Below are 16,288 nucleotides of genomic sequence, written 5' to 3'. Positions count from 1 at the left end.
TCAGCAGAAGTTGATTAGCAATGCCAGCTGTCCCCAATGTAATTCAGAGTGTGCACGTGTGTGTGATTGTGCATGCACATGTAATATATGAGCGTATGCATGTCTGCGAGTGTGTGCGTGTGTGTGTGTGCATGTGTATACGCGCTCGCTGCCAGCTGCCATGCAGCGCTGCCAATCCTCCATGATTAGTACCCACTGGCAACTGGGCTCAAACTGGTGCCAAACAGACCCAGGAGGGCAACATGGCCCTTGGTAATCCTCCATCCTCTCCCATCTTTCTCCTCTCTTCTTTTCTCAACCGTCTCTCTTTCTCTGCACTCTCAAAAATTGCATTTTTGTTCCAAATGCTCCTCTCAAGCTCTGCTGTCATTCTGTTCTCCTCATTTGAGAATCCAATTGTGAGCAGGTTCCCTCTCGCGAGGAGACGGTAAAATGATTTTGGGGAAAAAAAGAGAGAGAGAAGAAGGAAGCTGATAGACGAGCTCTCCGAGAAGTACAAATACCCTCCGAGGGTACATGGCGGTGGCTGAAGCGGAGTGTGCGAAAAGCAGGGCTGGGATCTACCCCCCGACACGGTTGACTGTGTGACTGTGGAGGTGCTAGCGCCTGGCAAGCGGCACGGCGGTGTATGTGTTGGGCTCCCGGTGGTGGATGACCTCTTGCTACCTCTCACCTGTTGAGATTCCTCCGCGCGCCTCCATGGAAGGGAGGGAGGAGGATGAATTCATTCAAAGAAGCAATTTCTGAATAAGTGAATGTGACAAGGTGAAAGTGGAGGGCTGGGAAGCAATAGGGTGTTTATGCATACGGTTCCCACATGTCTGGCACATTAAAAGGCTGCACACACACACACACACACACACACACACCTACACGCACTTATATACACACAGCTCTATGAGTTTGGCAGACAGTGGGCTGTTGGACAGCTCTGGCATGGCAAAGGCTGCCCACCCATCTGCCCTCTGTCTTAGTAATGCAGTTACTTGTCATGGTGCATGTGTGTGTTTGGAGTACATTCATGCATACATCCAAACAAACACGCTCTCCTTCGGCAGCTTCTCTCAAAAGTACACAAACAGTCGTAACTGTGGCGCGCGGACGTGGATTGTGTCCATGCGTCACAATTAGGACACACACACACATGCACACACACACACACACAAAATGCAAAAAATGCATGCTGTGGTGATGTGGCGCACACACGCTCTCTCTATTGTGAATTTGTCAAATGTTGGCAATTCCAGCCGGGGCTTACGGCCTAAGTCTATCAGTGGTTGAGATTACAGACAGATTTATGTGATTCACAATCTCCCAGAGGACCCGTGGCCTCGCATTGGTTAATCACCGCTTCACATTCACTCTCTCGACCGCTCTTTTCACCGCGCGGCCATAACTCTGCACACTGTTGTAGCACTCGAGCCATTCATGGACCGGCACTTGCTGTCAAAATTCACACTCTCTGCAAGGACCTCTTCCTTCCTGAATCACGCATTCGACAGGGTTAATTCTCAATAATCCCACTAATCAAAAGGTTAAACCTCCCTCTGACCTTCACCTGCTTCATAAAAGAGGGCAAATACTTTCCTTCCTCTGATCAGTGGGCTTTACGACTGAATTATTGAGTTACGCTATTGCATTTCAAACGGTTTAGCGTGCATGTTGTTCTCCACAAATGCTGCAGAACACTGACAGCAACTGTTCACTATATCACTTTTAGTTTCTATAGACATAAAGAGACTGAATGACACTCAGGGCGTACAGAGTGTACATGTGATTTTGCTACATGTGTAAGCAATTCTGAAATTGCATGAAAAATTCCTACAGATCAGTAGCTTGGAGCCACACTGTGTCTTTAGACTGCATTTTGTGTCATTAGTGTAAGGATTAGTGAAGAAGGTACCTGTGTAGATGAAGCGTCCGGGTGTGCCTTTGCAGAACTGTTTGGATTTGTAGGACAGTGTGACCTCCACCACCCCGGGGATGTGTCTGGGTGGAGTCTGCACACGAATGGCATGGGGGGTGATCAGCTGTGGAGGAGCAGAGAGGGAAGGTAGATTAATGCAATGAAACTTTATATCTAAACATGCACTCCAGGGACTATTCTCAGACCTTTCCTTTCACAGCTTTAGATTTTTTTTTTTCTCTCCCTTCGTATAATAATCCTGAAAATGATGTGTTAGCGCTAAAGCCCTCAGGTGGCCTCGTAGCCCAAGGCAATGTCACTGTGAGGCTTAGGATGGTTATCAGTGCTGACATGGACTCTGTAAGAGGGGTTCAAAAGCAGTTATCTGTTTATGAATAAAACACACTTTCCTCTGCATACGTCTATTGAACAGTGTAAGTAAATGTATAATACGCTTGTCTCTGGTGCCCCCCCCGTCTCTGTGTCTGTCAGCCGAAGCTGTCTCGCCGCCGTTAGCCACATTAAAGCGCCACTGTGTCTTAAACAGGCCCACTTATTGCGGTTGATGAGCCCACTCACCGCGTACGTGTGTGCACGCTGAAGGGTCTTTGAAGGAAAACGGCAACAAGACAAAACACAGATGAGACCTCAGCAAGTGCTTGTTTTCCGCACGCTATAGTGAACTAGCACTCAAAGCTAGCAGTGCTCAAAAGCTATCAATGCTGCTGCCAGCGCATTTGTGTGTGTGTGTGTGTGTGTGTGTGTGTGTGTGTGTGTGTGTTGTAACTGTCCCTTTCATTGCTCACTTAGCCAGGCTTTCATTCTACCATTGTCTGGCCCCACTCACCTCTCAGCGAGATAATATAGGAGCTTTTTATAGAATTATTCCTTTACTAAAGAGAAAGCTGTTTAGCTGAGCTGCTCACTGACCTTCAATTTCACACATACACTACATTTACATTTTAGTCATGTGGCAGATGCTCCTTACAAAGGAATCCGTACTGTACAATGAGCACATATTTCATGAAGGCAGATACTAACACAATAAAAGACAGGGAAGGAGGTGAACAGAGATATGACAGAAATACGAGCTCCCACGCGGAGAAATGAGATGGCAGGCTCCTTTTTATATTGTGGAATATTTCAGATTTACAGGGTGGCATTTTTTTTTCTGCTTTCATTACTTTTTAATTAATTTATTACCATTTTAATTATTTGGTTACATGGTTGCATTGTTAGTTTATAAGAGTCGAGGAGACTGTCTTTTAAAAGAACTGCTCATGATATTTCTCTAACAGTTACCACCTTGTGTGGATACATGCAAGGGAAAGGCCAGAGGTTCCCAATCTGAGAATAAATAAATAAAGCATTAGCATTAAAGAACGATTATACTGTTTTCTCCAGTCATGCCCATGCCAAGGCTACGACCTTTACATGAATGCTGTTCGTGTCATTAGACAGATACATGATAGTCTTAATAAAATTAATTCTTCTCATTCAAAATGACTGTCACATTATATGGAGATACTGATTCAGGCATTTACAGTATGTCAAGTAAATCAGGTTGAGGAATTTCGTTTTTAATTGGTAACAAGTGCTTGATATTTAATTACTTAAAATCTATGAACTGGATGTACATATTCAGAAGGATTGATTCTCATGTCTGTTGGCCATTACAATAATAGTAGTGAATATCTTACATCCACAATGAGAAAAACTGGTGGAGAAATGTCAGCACCGGCAATAGAGCCCAGAAGAATGGGAATTCCCGACATGAAAGTCCAAAAATGAAATATCTTCCATCCTCGGTTCACTGCATGGGCGTCCAAGAAAAATAAAACAGCAGCAAGCAAGTTCCTCTGTTGGATATTTGAAAACGCAGCCCTCTCGTGCTGCTGGGCACACACACACAAACACACACACACACACACACACACGGAGACATGGTGACTAACCTCACTCCACACCAGCATGGTGCCGAAGATGACTTGAAGGCCATCGAAGAAGTTGTCCCCAATGATGATGACGGTGGCTCCCCCTGTGGTCCAGCCTTCACTGGGACTGATGGCTTTAATGCTGGGGGTTGCTGGAGAAAAAAAAAAAAAAAATCACAGACATAATAGATTAGATACTAACTAACCTAATGGCAGTCAACGAAAAGGTCTTTGCTACTGTCACCATGTACGGCCCCTTCACTCTCTCGCTCTCTCTCCCTCGCGCACGCAGACACACATACATCACCTCTCGCCTCTCTCCCAGGGGTCGGGGGCGAGCGAGGAATACTAATCAGAGTGATTATACGCACCCCGTTATTAAACATCACCCCTGCCCTGTGTGTGAGGGCAGCGGCAGTGCGCTTGTTTTATGACACGTGGCGAAGCGTGCGGGCGTGTAAATGTCAGGTGTGCTCAGTGTCTGATCAAAGGCCATGCGACCGGGGAACAGAGGAGAGCCAACACTAGCTCTGCCCTCTGAATACGCAGCCTTCATTAGCCAAACACTTAGCGCCTGCTCAGCTGCCTGTTTCATACATCTATGTAGGAGCCGTCGCGCTGCCTGGCCAGGGAACACATGACCACATGGGCTCGGCTCCCGCTTGGCATATTTGTAATGCGTTTTGTAGGCTTTTAGTGTTTTCTCTTAAAGCATATTCTCTGCATCTTATCGGACAAAGTACATGGAATAACAACAATAAACCCCATTTTCAATAACTGGTATTCAGTGTGCTCTTTGACCTTATCCGTTGGTGTTACGGACTTGGAGATTAGTGGATGTGATTGAAGAAAAGAACAACATTGGGAAAATGCATGTTTATACAAGCTAAATCTCTCTCCTTAACAGATATGCAGCTTGTCAGACATGCTGTAATTCTGTAAAGCGGCATAATCCACTTTAGACTAGGCTGACTTTTTTTTCCCCCCGCAGCCTAGCCTTTGCTCTTTGCCTGACTCCCTGTTCTGTTGATCCTTCCCAACAAGCTGGAATGATATTTAGCCCCCCGATACGCCTGCAGAGATCAGCGTTCACCAAGCAGCAATCTGTGTCCGTAATCATGGCCTAAGATGCCTCCTTTTCACAGCCGCTGATATTATGTGCGCTCAACGTGCATGCGTGAACGTGCACGTGTGTTTATATGTGTGTGTATGTGTGGATTAACCAGATGGTGGAACGTGAATCCATGTGATAGGATTATACTTTGGGGTGTTCCTCGGTGCCATCTGTTCAACTCTGTGCACTGCTCATCTATTACCGCCTGAAATGGGCCCCAAAGTTGTGTATCCTGCACACACACTCAACCCACACCAGAAAGAGAAACGAGGAAAAAAACAGGAACAGACTGTTGTCTTATCCTTTCATCTTTTCTTTATGCTGTTGTACATATTTGCCCCTTCATTTCATCGCACCTATGTCTCTTGGCGCCGCCCCTCTTGTCTCGCTCTTTCTCTCCTCCCGACTCACGTCACGAGGCGGACGGAGAATCAGAGAAGAGGAAATTCCCAAACAAATCTTTCTGACATGAGGAACATCTGTTAGTGAACTGTGTGCACTCTTCTTTTTGTGTAAGATCCAAGTCTCGCTGACATCTCCAATATGTCTCCTCTTTGTGAACTTTTCAAATGATCTGTGAGGCCAGTCTCAGGAACAAGTGGTCCACCTTGCCTCTGGAGGATAGTCATTAGAAAGACTTAACCATAACATTCAATCTTAATGCAATCTACAATAGGCCATCATGTAAATCCCTTCTTAGTTTTTTTTTTGTCATTATCATCCCTGAGGTTGACTTTCCTCAAAGAAAAAAAAAATATGTTTCTCTTATTCAATGTCTGGGAAATCGAAATGAGAAAATAACTGGATTAGGGACTTGGGAATCAGTGCAGGCTCCTAAATCATGTGCACATGTCATTATGAAGTATTAAAGGTTTGGGTTTGACTGTGCATGCGGGGGTGTGTGTGCGTGTGTGCGCAGGGGCTTTCTAGAGTGTGTATGGGTGTGTTTGAAAACCTGAGGGATGGGGAGTGATGGAGGGCTGGAGGATAAAAGCAGGTCTCCGAGGAAATAAAGCCAGTGTTGGCTTTAAGCAGAACAGACCTCATAAGACACATAGTGCTTATGCGAGGCAGAGTAGAAGGCCCAGAGGCAGAGACCTGAGGGGAGCAAGCCACAAGGGAGAGACAAGAGACTCACTAGCTACCACTCACTCCTCTCTTAGTTCGAGTTAGAAACCCTACAAGACAGAAAAGTGAGAATCCAGGAGGAAACAGGAGCGAGATAAGAAGAAAAGAGGGTTTGGGGGGAACTGAGTGGAGACCGAAGAGGGGTTGAATGTGGAGCCAGACGGGGGGGTGGGGGAATGGGACAGGGAGGGAGGGAGGGAGGGAGGGAGGGAGAGAGAGCGCGCGGGAGTCAAAGAGAGGAGGGGAGAAAGTGAAGACGACAAAGAGAGCTGAGGGAGTGGGAGCCGCGGTGTCTTGTTGTGGCGCTCGGTACCGTGCTCCAGGTAGGAAGGCGTTCCTTCCGAAGGGTCCAGTCTTCGAGCTCGGCGGCCGTGTTTGGAGTTGTTGTGAACAAACATGTTGTCGGACACGGCCAACACGTGACCCTCCACGCTCACTGTAGTTGACACGACCACCTGAGAAACAACAAACCAACAGGGCCTTTTGAGTCCACTTTCAACACTGTAGAAACAGACCACAATGAGGAAGACCACAAGCTTTCGTCTCCTCCCATCACTCTTCAGCAACTTAACAGCCTGCGAAGTTCCCCAGCTATTCTTTCACTCTGAAAGTTGAGTATTTGGTATCAGTGAGTGGGTTTACAGACCCAGGTCTTGGAAAAAAAATATATTACAAGCAAACCTTAATGTGTTAGCCAAAGCAGTATTATTGTCAAAACAATAAAACGAAAGAGGCTGAAATGCTTTGCAGCACCATCAGATGCAGATGTTTATCACAACAAAATGTTCCACTTTCACTTTTTATAGTTACGAGTCTATTTGTAGCATAAAACAATATGGATTACAAACACTTTTAAAGTGGTGAAGTGAATAAAAGCTTCACTAAGATTTGGTGGGGTGTCTGTATTTTTACTTGAGAAAAGTTTATTAAAGCATGTGTGTCGCAAGCCAGTGAATCTTTATTGAGGACCGCTAACACGAGACACTTTATAACTTTGTTTATAGTGTTTCACCTTCAGATTAGTTTCTCTACAGCTGCTTCTCTACCAACGCAGAATAAGAATTATTATTGCAGGAATATTTGATGCCAGTAAAATCTTCTGATTGACTGATTTTGGTTGCATTGATCTTCTAATGGTAGAACAAGAGTCTGAGCTGGAGTTCAAGTTTTCATTGGGAGTGACCTGAATAGACAGGACTGAGAATGAGGCGACTCGAAGAGGTAAAGCTAAGAGAGGTCAGGTTGAGATGACTCGAGCTTGTGTTGAGGAGAGGTAGTGGATAAAGGGTGTTGGAGATGGAGCCGCCAGGCAGAACAAGAATAAGAAGAGATTCATGGATATTTAGATAGTCGGGGTCGCAGAAGAGGAAGGAGAGGACAGGGTGAGGTGAAGGCGTGACCCCTGACAGGAGCAGCTGAAACACAATGAAGATTATAATGATGGTTCCTGCTGCAGTTTTTCTTCATGTGAACTTCACCTCAAACTGACAGGACATATCTGTGTCGCTTTATTATTTCTGGGGTAAAATGGTGTTGCTGTGTCTGAGGCCATGCCTTAAAAGGCTTAGAGGCAGTTTAAGTAAAAGGTAACTTTTTTATGCTGTTCAGACAGAGCTGCACTCGTTGCATGTTTTGTGTATCCAGATAGTTTTGAATCACCTGAAATCGCCTCATGTCTCGAGGGTTCCCTGCATTCTTCAGGCAGTTCTGGTTACACTTCAGGAAGAACTTGAGGAAGAACCTGCAAAACACACAGAGACAAACCAGGAGAGGATCAGCTGTGTGTCTGTAAGTCACAGAAAATAGCATGAGAGGCTTCAATAAAACACAAAATAGGAATAAAACAAATAAAACAGCAGTGACAGACAAGGATCACACACTATTCCACCCTCATCCATCACCTCTTTATGACAAAGGCAGTCTTCTATGTAAAAACAGCTCCAGGATATTGAGTAAGATGCTACCTTGTATATCCGTCTCTGAGCTGCTGTCACGGCTCACCATAAACTCACCGGGGCAGACGGAGCCCCCCCCCCCCCCCCCCCCCCTCCCCCCCTCCCCGGCAGCACCAGCCGTGTGACGGAGGTTGTGCTGTAGCTACTCTGCAGCATAGTGTTGCCATTCCTGCCTCTCTCAATCTCAGTGTGAGAGACCACATCAACAGCACCTGCCATGCATTATTAATAGGCTGAGATGGCAAGTATGGCTACCCACATCAATACTTAATGAGGGAGGGAGGGGGGGAGGGGAGGAGGGAGGGTCGCAGGAGTAAAGGGGAGAGCCTGGTGGGTTGGGGGGTGGGCTGGAAAAGCAGAAAAAGGGACGGCTGACAATTTATTCCCTCGCCCCACCCCGAGGCTCCCGGCCTGATAACTTCTTCTTTAACTGCGACTACAGTAGTGTGCATCGCTTCACTCTCCCATCTGCATCGTCTGTCAGTCTGAGAGGGAGAAACAAAAATCAAATGAACCGCAAAGATAAACAGCGCTGTGTACAAATAAACAGGAACCCTCAAAAGGGGGAAAATAAAACTACAACGTTTCCCGCCTCCCCTTCCCTCCTCCGACCCTCCTCCTCCCTTTGAGGTAGCTCAAAGAAGTGCTGACAGCTGAAACTGCTTACAATACAGATCTCCACCAGCGAGAGAGAGAATCACTCCTTTGCTCAGCTTTTCTTTCATATGTCTTATTTTCTCCCCTCTGTTCATTTGTTATGGCTAGGATTCTGCACTGGGCAGCGCGTTTGGAGCCAAGCGCCTCAGATATAATCATGCACGAGCAAACGCACCACATACACACACAGGCATGTCAAGAGAAACACAGTAAGCAGCAGCGTGCTTTGGACAATTGCTTCATCCAGGAAAAAAAAAAGAGAGAGAGAGAGAGAGACAGAGAGAGGGAGAAAGTGAGGGAGAAAACAATAGAGCAAAGAAGATAAATGGACGGAGCAGAGTTGTGTCTCATTTCAAGGGCCAGCCTACTGCTGTGTGCATTACAGGCATCTGATGTAACACAAGAACTCGTGAATTTATCCCTGACAACTTTTAAATGCGTGACAGCTGGTTAGTGGTAGATGCTCCTCTTCAAGTGAAGAAGAAAAAGCCTCTTATGATCTGAATAACAAACTGTCTCTCTCTGATGCTCTGGTGTTTTTTTCTTTTCTTTTTTTCTTCCCTTTGGCTTTGTTTGTGTTCTGATTTACGATCTCTCTGGCGCAAGAGGCCAAGTCTGAATGAGAGGAGGGGGAAAAAAAAGAGAGAGGGAAAAGAAGACAGGGTGTGAGAGGAGAGACTGATGGAGAGACAGACGGAGGGATGAGGTAGACAGTATGTGAAATCTGAAAGGAGAGACAGACCACCCTCCTGTATATTTTAGAAGCTGGAGGCCAATATCTCAATAATTCATGAAGCAGAGTGAGAGAGATGAAGTTTTTTTTTTTTTTTTTTTTTTTTCTAACAGTGCCTGTTAGACCCCACAGACTGAGGGTCTCCCAACTTTCTTATCTGGTCGGGGTCAGGGAGCAGCCTCACAGACAGCTGTGGACCACATCCACTTGTCCAACATACTCCACCGTCCTTGCCGCGCCTCCTGTTTAATTCATCGATTTTACTCCCCCCCCCCTCCCCAAAACTGCCCCTCTCCTCCTGCCCTGAGGTTTTCAAGATGGACGGCAGATGGATAAGTGGATGGAGGAAAGTTAAGGTCATTGGAGTCAAAAGGTGACCAAATCAGGAGGTTAAACAGTGGAGTTTTAGAAAGGTGAAGAATAAAACAAAGAAAAAAGGTGAAAAATGAAAAACTGCTGCGACACCGAGCCCAAAAATATACAAGGCAACAAGAACAGACCACCATGCCTCGTTCGCTCTGCTATACGTCAGCGGGCCGCCTTGATCTCCCCTATGCGCGGATCATCTGATTCATTATTTACATGACTTAAGGTGTCTGGAGTCAGCCGCATGGAAACGCTACAAAACTGCTGCAAGTTGATTCCTCAGCGCTCGATCTCATCTCCCTGGGAGCCGGGGGATTGAATCTCCACTGCACACATTCACATGGATCAACAGGGGGGTGGGCTGGACTGGTGGGGCAGGGCGGGGCGGGGCGGGGTGGGTGGAGGGCAACGTGTTTTAATATGCAATAGCAAAGAGATTACCATAAGGATTTATGGATAATCTCATTGACAGCTGACCAGTAAATATGGACAGATAGCTTGTAATTCTCTCAATTGCTCTGTTCAGCTTCATATTATCGTGTTTTCATTTTCACTTTTTCATTAAAGGTGTATTGATTGGTAATTGTTGCTGGAGACTGTCATCTCTCGCCTGGTAATTGCTGAGGCACCAGCTCGAGACTTTCCAGAGGGGAACCACTACATCACACAAAAAAGAACAATATTCACTTTGGCCCAACTTTGAAAGTCATACCAGGCAGTGGGAAAAAAGGAGACAATATCTGTGATATAATCGTACGTTTCCAGTCAGCTGCTGTCAAAATATCTAAATTCTGTCTGTCTGTGGTTGACGTGAATTGTCTTGGGTGTGTATGCTGCGCTCGGCTAGTCGGTTGGGATTAGCTCCTCCTCCGCCTGTGACTTTAACTTAGAAAAACGCAGCATAGAAGATAGATAGATTATTTATCTCTCCAATCAATCATTTCCCCTCCTCTAACACAAATTGTGTTGCTCCAAAGTGACTGATTGAAGTTTTTTGGGCTGGTTTGTTTTGATTTTGTGTTTTAACTCTACGGCAAGACATCTATTTGTACATTTCTATTTCACTTGCAAAAAGATCAAAGAAAACATCCTTGTCATTTGTGTTATGCTCGTGAACCACAGAGAGCTGTCGCTGGTGTCATTAATGGATTTAGAAACAGCTAAAACGTGTGCCAGCGATTGTCTACTGAGTATCAGCACTCGCAGAAAGTTTTGTCAACACGAACTACTCAACAAACTAAACAGTTAAAAATAGCAGCATCCCTACATAAGATGTATATTTTGGACTTTAATGCCACTTCTGTCTCCCGTGAAGAATTTTTTTTTTCATTGCCGCCTCTAGTCTGTTCTGCTTGAAACTCTTGCTGGTTTTGGAGTTGTTTTACTGTGCAGACTCCACAGCTACAGATATTACAAGAGCAAATTGCTGCACTGGCTGGATTAAATGAAATAAAACCATTTTGCTCTCACGTAATTACCCCCAAATCCTGAAATGGCTGTGGAAGTGAATTTGTGTAAATAACTGCTTGGCCTCTTGAAGCCTCATGGCATAAATTTGTAAAAGCGAAAATGGACGAATAAACACATGCAGCCGGTCGCCGTAGTAATTTAATGATCTCACACTTTCATCATATCATAATGGGCATTATTTGTCACTTTGGAGCAATTAAACACAAAATCACCCTCTGCCCATAAAAAACAAAACAAGGAAAGCAATTATAACACAACTTTTAAGTAATCCCTGTAGCATCTAAATATTATTACTGTGGTGATAAAGATTGTCTAAGCGATTAGCTAACAGCAAGGAAGCCTCCGAGGGACAACTCTCTTATATTTTCTAATAATTTTCCGACATTAGCCACAAATGAGGTAAAGAGTTGTTTTTCTTGTCAAAATTAACATGGATAACTTCCAGACTGTTTTGTTTTTTTTTTTTTAAGCTTCCTCACTAGTTTCAGATTGTTCAACTTGTCAGCCCTTTTGTTACACATTGCGATGCGCATCTCAGAGTCTCATTCCCCACATCCTTCACCCCTCCCTTTCCTGTTTGGTTCCGATACGCTGCGAAAATGGCTGTGGGTGATGCCATAACTCAGCCCTCTTCTCTCGCTCCATCCATTTCTGCCATACAGATCATCCGAAGAAGAAAAGCACTGTGTCTGGCTCCTAATATGCTTCATGAGGTGTGTAATTCACTGTGCTCCGGAGGGGAGCCATTTGTCTCGGGGGTTAACTAAGTGACACAACAGCACTTCCCCATGCCTGTTACCACCGTGGGACATGTTGAACTAATCTCGGCAGGTAAAAGGATGGGAGACCCTGTACCTCAGCAATTAAGCATTACGATGTGTTCAGGAAATCGATCCTAATGAAGTCAGGGGCAAGTTCAAATTAAGTGTAAATATTTGTCAGCAAATATAATGTTACAGGGCAAAAGGGGGGGGGGGGAAAGAAGAAGTAGCAAATAGGCGGCGAAACTAAAAGTGAAGTCTCGCACTTCCACAGAATCAAATGCCCTCCGCAGCTCCTGTTTTGTGTATTTTCTTTTCTTCCCCTTGTGTTTCATTTCTCATTTTCTTTCTTTTCTCTGCAACTCTTTCTTTTGCTCTCTCCGCCATGCATCAGTGACACTTCAACCAGGAGCCTGACTGGCTTGTTTTCGTGGTGACCTGTCTCCCGGGCTGCAGTATACGTTTAAAGCAAGGCAGCACACACGCGTGCATGCACACATACACACACTAATTTAGGGAGATTTATGAGGGGGGCCTTGCACCAGGAGCCATGCAGACTGACCCCAGGGGTGTAGGGGGGCACTGGGTGGGGGAAGAGCGGTGGAGCTGGCTCCACGGAGGGGGTGGCACATTAATAATCCAGAACCAGGTCTGTCTCCTGGCCTGGCCCTCAGCCTCGGACACAAGGCTGTAACAGGCTGCAGTGGCCCAGTTTAGGCAGACTGGAAGAGAAACATCCAGTCCAACATAGCGTCCAATCTAAGTATAAAGTGGCTGAAAGACAAAGAAATGCGTAGAATTACATGTTGAACACATGGAGGCATCGAGGTGATGGACAGAAAGTGATTATCTCAAACACAGAAAACCTTCACTCCATTCCTTTGGAGTGCTGCTCCACAAAGTAGCGGTGGGCACCTCTATATTGCCCTCATGTCTATCTTAAGTGTCATGATTTATTCAAATAGAACATCTCACTGCTCTGAAAAATTCATTTCTGGCTCACTCGGTGCGTCGTCCCATCCTCCTCTTTATCTGCTTGATGTGTGTGCATGTCATGTCAGCCGAATTTGCCCTGTCGTTAAATATTTCTCAGAACAAATGGACCCTGGAGGAGGGAGACAGTGGGTCACGAGGGGGGGAATCCACGCTGTGGCGTGGTCGCTCGGGGAGAGGAGAGGCCCCACCGGGGAGGGATCGCTCCCCGCTTCCCCTGCAGCCGCAGCACCGGTCCCAGCTTGGGGACAGAAGTCCCAGAGACACTTAACCAATTGTGCTTCATCCATTTCATCCGAAAAGGATCATTCAAAATTCAACTGAGAAATCGTGCAGGGAGCATCGAAAGACGGGCAATGAGATCCTTCCTGCTGCTGGTGACGGAGGAAGAAGTGCTGCATTCAACAACTTGTAGCCTGATAGCATCACTACCTGTGGCTTCACACCAGAGCAAAAGGGGAGAGAAAGAAAATGCAAACATCTGTGCATGTGTGTGTGTTTGTGCGTGTGTGTGTGTCTGGGTATCAAAGCCATGATGAATAAGAGGCTGTCTGGGTGATGGACAGTCTTGGCAGGCAGTGCTGATTGAAACACTTCCTCTGTCGGGCCTAGGCCATTAATCTGATGGAGACAGAGACAATGTGTGTGTGAGAGAGAGCGAGAGAGAGAGAGAGAGCGCCGAGGCCCCCAGACCGCAGAGGTAATGAAGGGTCCTGGTCCCGCTCACCTAAGTGCTGTCCTGCCATGCTGGGACACTCTGCTCCCCTGTCCAGCCCAGACCGTGCCCTCACGGGGCTGACCAGTGAATAATGGCCCTGTCATCAGCCCGGGTAGACACCGCCGCATAGCCGGAGGGTGTGTGTGACCGCGCGTGTGCGTGTGTGTGCAAGACCGACCGCTTATGTCCGCCAGCCTGCCTCCTCGCACACTCGTTTACCCTAACTGTTCTGCTCTCTGCTTTAGTTGAAGACTGATGCATTCATATTGAATAGTGTTGATTTAAGCACATGTTAAACTTAATGCATAATGCATCGACTATATATAGCTTGATAAAGAGCATTGTGTCAAGCCGGGACCAGCCCCATACATTGTGGGGATGAATGTGCCGCTTGCAAAAGTTCTTTCTTTTTGTTCCATTTAAGCACCGTATTAAATCATAACTATGACTGTGACTGTACACAGGCTCAAGGTTATGTTTCTAAAAGCAGCAGGATCAGAAATCAGAAACTTAATTAGTGTGCCATGTTTGTTCTCGGGTGAAAAGTTGCTCCCTCCAATGGGTCTTGAGGGAGGAATATGGAAGCAGGGAGTGGGCGAGACTGAGAAAATGTGAGACAGAGAGAGTGTGTGTGACAGAGGAAAGACAGAATGAGATTGATACTGAGCAGAGACGTATGGCTTCCAGCGGGTGTGTGTGTGCGTGTGTGTGTGTGAGAGAGAGAGAGAATTTGGATGTGTGCCGTAACACGCGCGTGTTTTGGCCTTGCGTCCCTCTGTGTTTATCAAACATATTACAGCTCCTTCTAGATTCCTCACCTGCACACCCCCAGCCTGCTACATATGGCCCACCAATCACAAAATAAGGAATCATGCATACATTAGCATAGCTAATGGCCTACCCTCTCCATTTAATATGCAAATTTCCTGAAACATTACTGAATGCCGTCTGTTCTAAATGAATAAATTTGAATTGCAATTAGAATAATCCTTTATAATTAATGAAAACTGTCAATTTTGGTTCATAAGTAATTTGATTAAAGTGGTGATGGGACACTTATGAAGTTCACCGGGCTAGGAGGGGTGTGAATACACACTTGCATGCTTGCAAACACGCACAAAAAGCTATAGGATGTGCAACAGCAGGTGCTGCAGTATTGAAAACGGTGACTAATAAACTTATGAAAATAGTTGACATGCAAACCGGACCTTATTTTTGTTGTTGTTTTATTTTGTTTTGTTTTAACTCGCAACACAACTTCTTTCTTTTACCACTGTGGAGAAACAACAGATCAATCACGCCTTTCTTCTGCCTGACAGAGAGGGAAAAGTGAGGGAGTGATTGAAGAGGTTTCCCGGCCTCGTGGTGCTGTGTCAGTGGCCTGTCTGTCCGGCGGGAGACACTGATGGACTGTCGAAGCAGAAGCAGAGAGCCGCGCGCACACACACACACACACACACACACACACACGCACACACACACCCGCCAAGTCATTACAGGGTGGCTGAAACGCTTCCCCGTTGTTTCTCAGAGGAGGATGGGGCGGCGGCGCTCTTTGCTGAGGTTTATCAGTATGTATTGCCGTGCGAGGTGGAGCTTGTAGGTAAAGAACGGGGGGTGGTGTGTGTGTCTGACTCTTCATTGGCAACCCCTTGTTCAGCTTTAACTCCTGTACGCCGTGTTATGCTTCTGCTGAAGCATATAATGGTGTCACTTAAACGAGGGTCACTCGACTGTGGGAAGTTGTCGCAGTGTGTGTCTCTTCCACTTGTAAGGTGCAGCAGTGCGTTTGTGTTTGTGTGGCAACTCGAATACAAGTGTGTGTGTGTGTGTGTGTGCCTCTGCGTGTGCACATGAGTGTGTTTGCATGGCTTCAACCCAATAATAATGGTCCAGATAGTGTAGAGCCTCGCAGACTAATTAGCCAAATCACTGAGAAAATAGCAGGCTGCTAATTAATGGGTATTATGGCATTTCAGAAGTCACTGCTCTAATTGGGAGGGAACTGAGCCTCGGATTTCCATACTGCAGTAATACCGACTTTATCCATCCATCTATCTGTCCGTCTGTCTACCTACTTGGCATGCCCGCTTTTAAACGTTATCCTCCACATGCACGCAGGAAAAAATAATTATCCTGCCCAAGCTCACGTTTTTGGAGGCGTGCGTGTGACTGCATCGTGTTTATATATACACTGCCAACTTGGAGCGCTCAGAAAGCACCTGCACCGCGAGTCCATAAACGTCAAGGATGCATGGATCACGGCACAACACATTTCTGCGACATCTGACCCATTGCCTCCTATATTTACACTCATTAGATAATGTTATATTGCTTTGAGAGGAAAATAAAGCTTGATGCAAGTGAATTGGTGAGTAATATAATCCGCCTGAATAATTCTGTTTTTTTTATTTGGTATGTGTGTCTGTCTCCAAGCATTCCTCAGATGTGCGCTCACATATCCCCTACAGATTCCTCTTAACCCTATCAGACAGTGAGACAATCAAAATAGATTTGCATTCAAATGCCACACGCTCACTATCAAATATCAAA

At 45.9% G+C, this 16,288-nt stretch overlaps 1 protein-coding gene across 8 annotated transcripts in view; it reads right to left on the bottom strand.

The window, feature by feature from the left end:
* The window catches only part of ebf1a (EBF transcription factor 1a), a 56,200-nt gene that overhangs the window by 17,660 nt on the left and 22,252 nt on the right, over nucleotides 1–16,288 (bottom strand). For all 8 annotated transcript variants that reach the window (XM_030115340.1, XM_030115332.1, XM_030115349.1 and 5 more), the window contains exons 7-10: nucleotides 7,742–7,823; nucleotides 6,396–6,537; nucleotides 3,862–3,992; nucleotides 1,904–2,030 (exon numbers count right to left, since the gene is read on the bottom strand). In XM_030115340.1, the coding sequence (XP_029971200.1) occupies nucleotides 1,904–2,030; nucleotides 3,862–3,992; nucleotides 6,396–6,537; nucleotides 7,742–7,823 (482 nt within the window). The remainder of the gene's footprint in view (nucleotides 1–1,903; nucleotides 2,031–3,861; nucleotides 3,993–6,395; nucleotides 6,538–7,741; nucleotides 7,824–16,288) is intronic.

Source organism: Salarias fasciatus, chromosome 2 (assembly GCF_902148845.1).
Source record: "Salarias fasciatus chromosome 2, fSalaFa1.1, whole genome shotgun sequence".
NCBI classification, from domain to species: domain Eukaryota; kingdom Metazoa; phylum Chordata; class Actinopteri; order Blenniiformes; family Blenniidae; genus Salarias; species Salarias fasciatus.
This window is presented reverse-complemented; position numbering and strand designations above follow the sequence as displayed.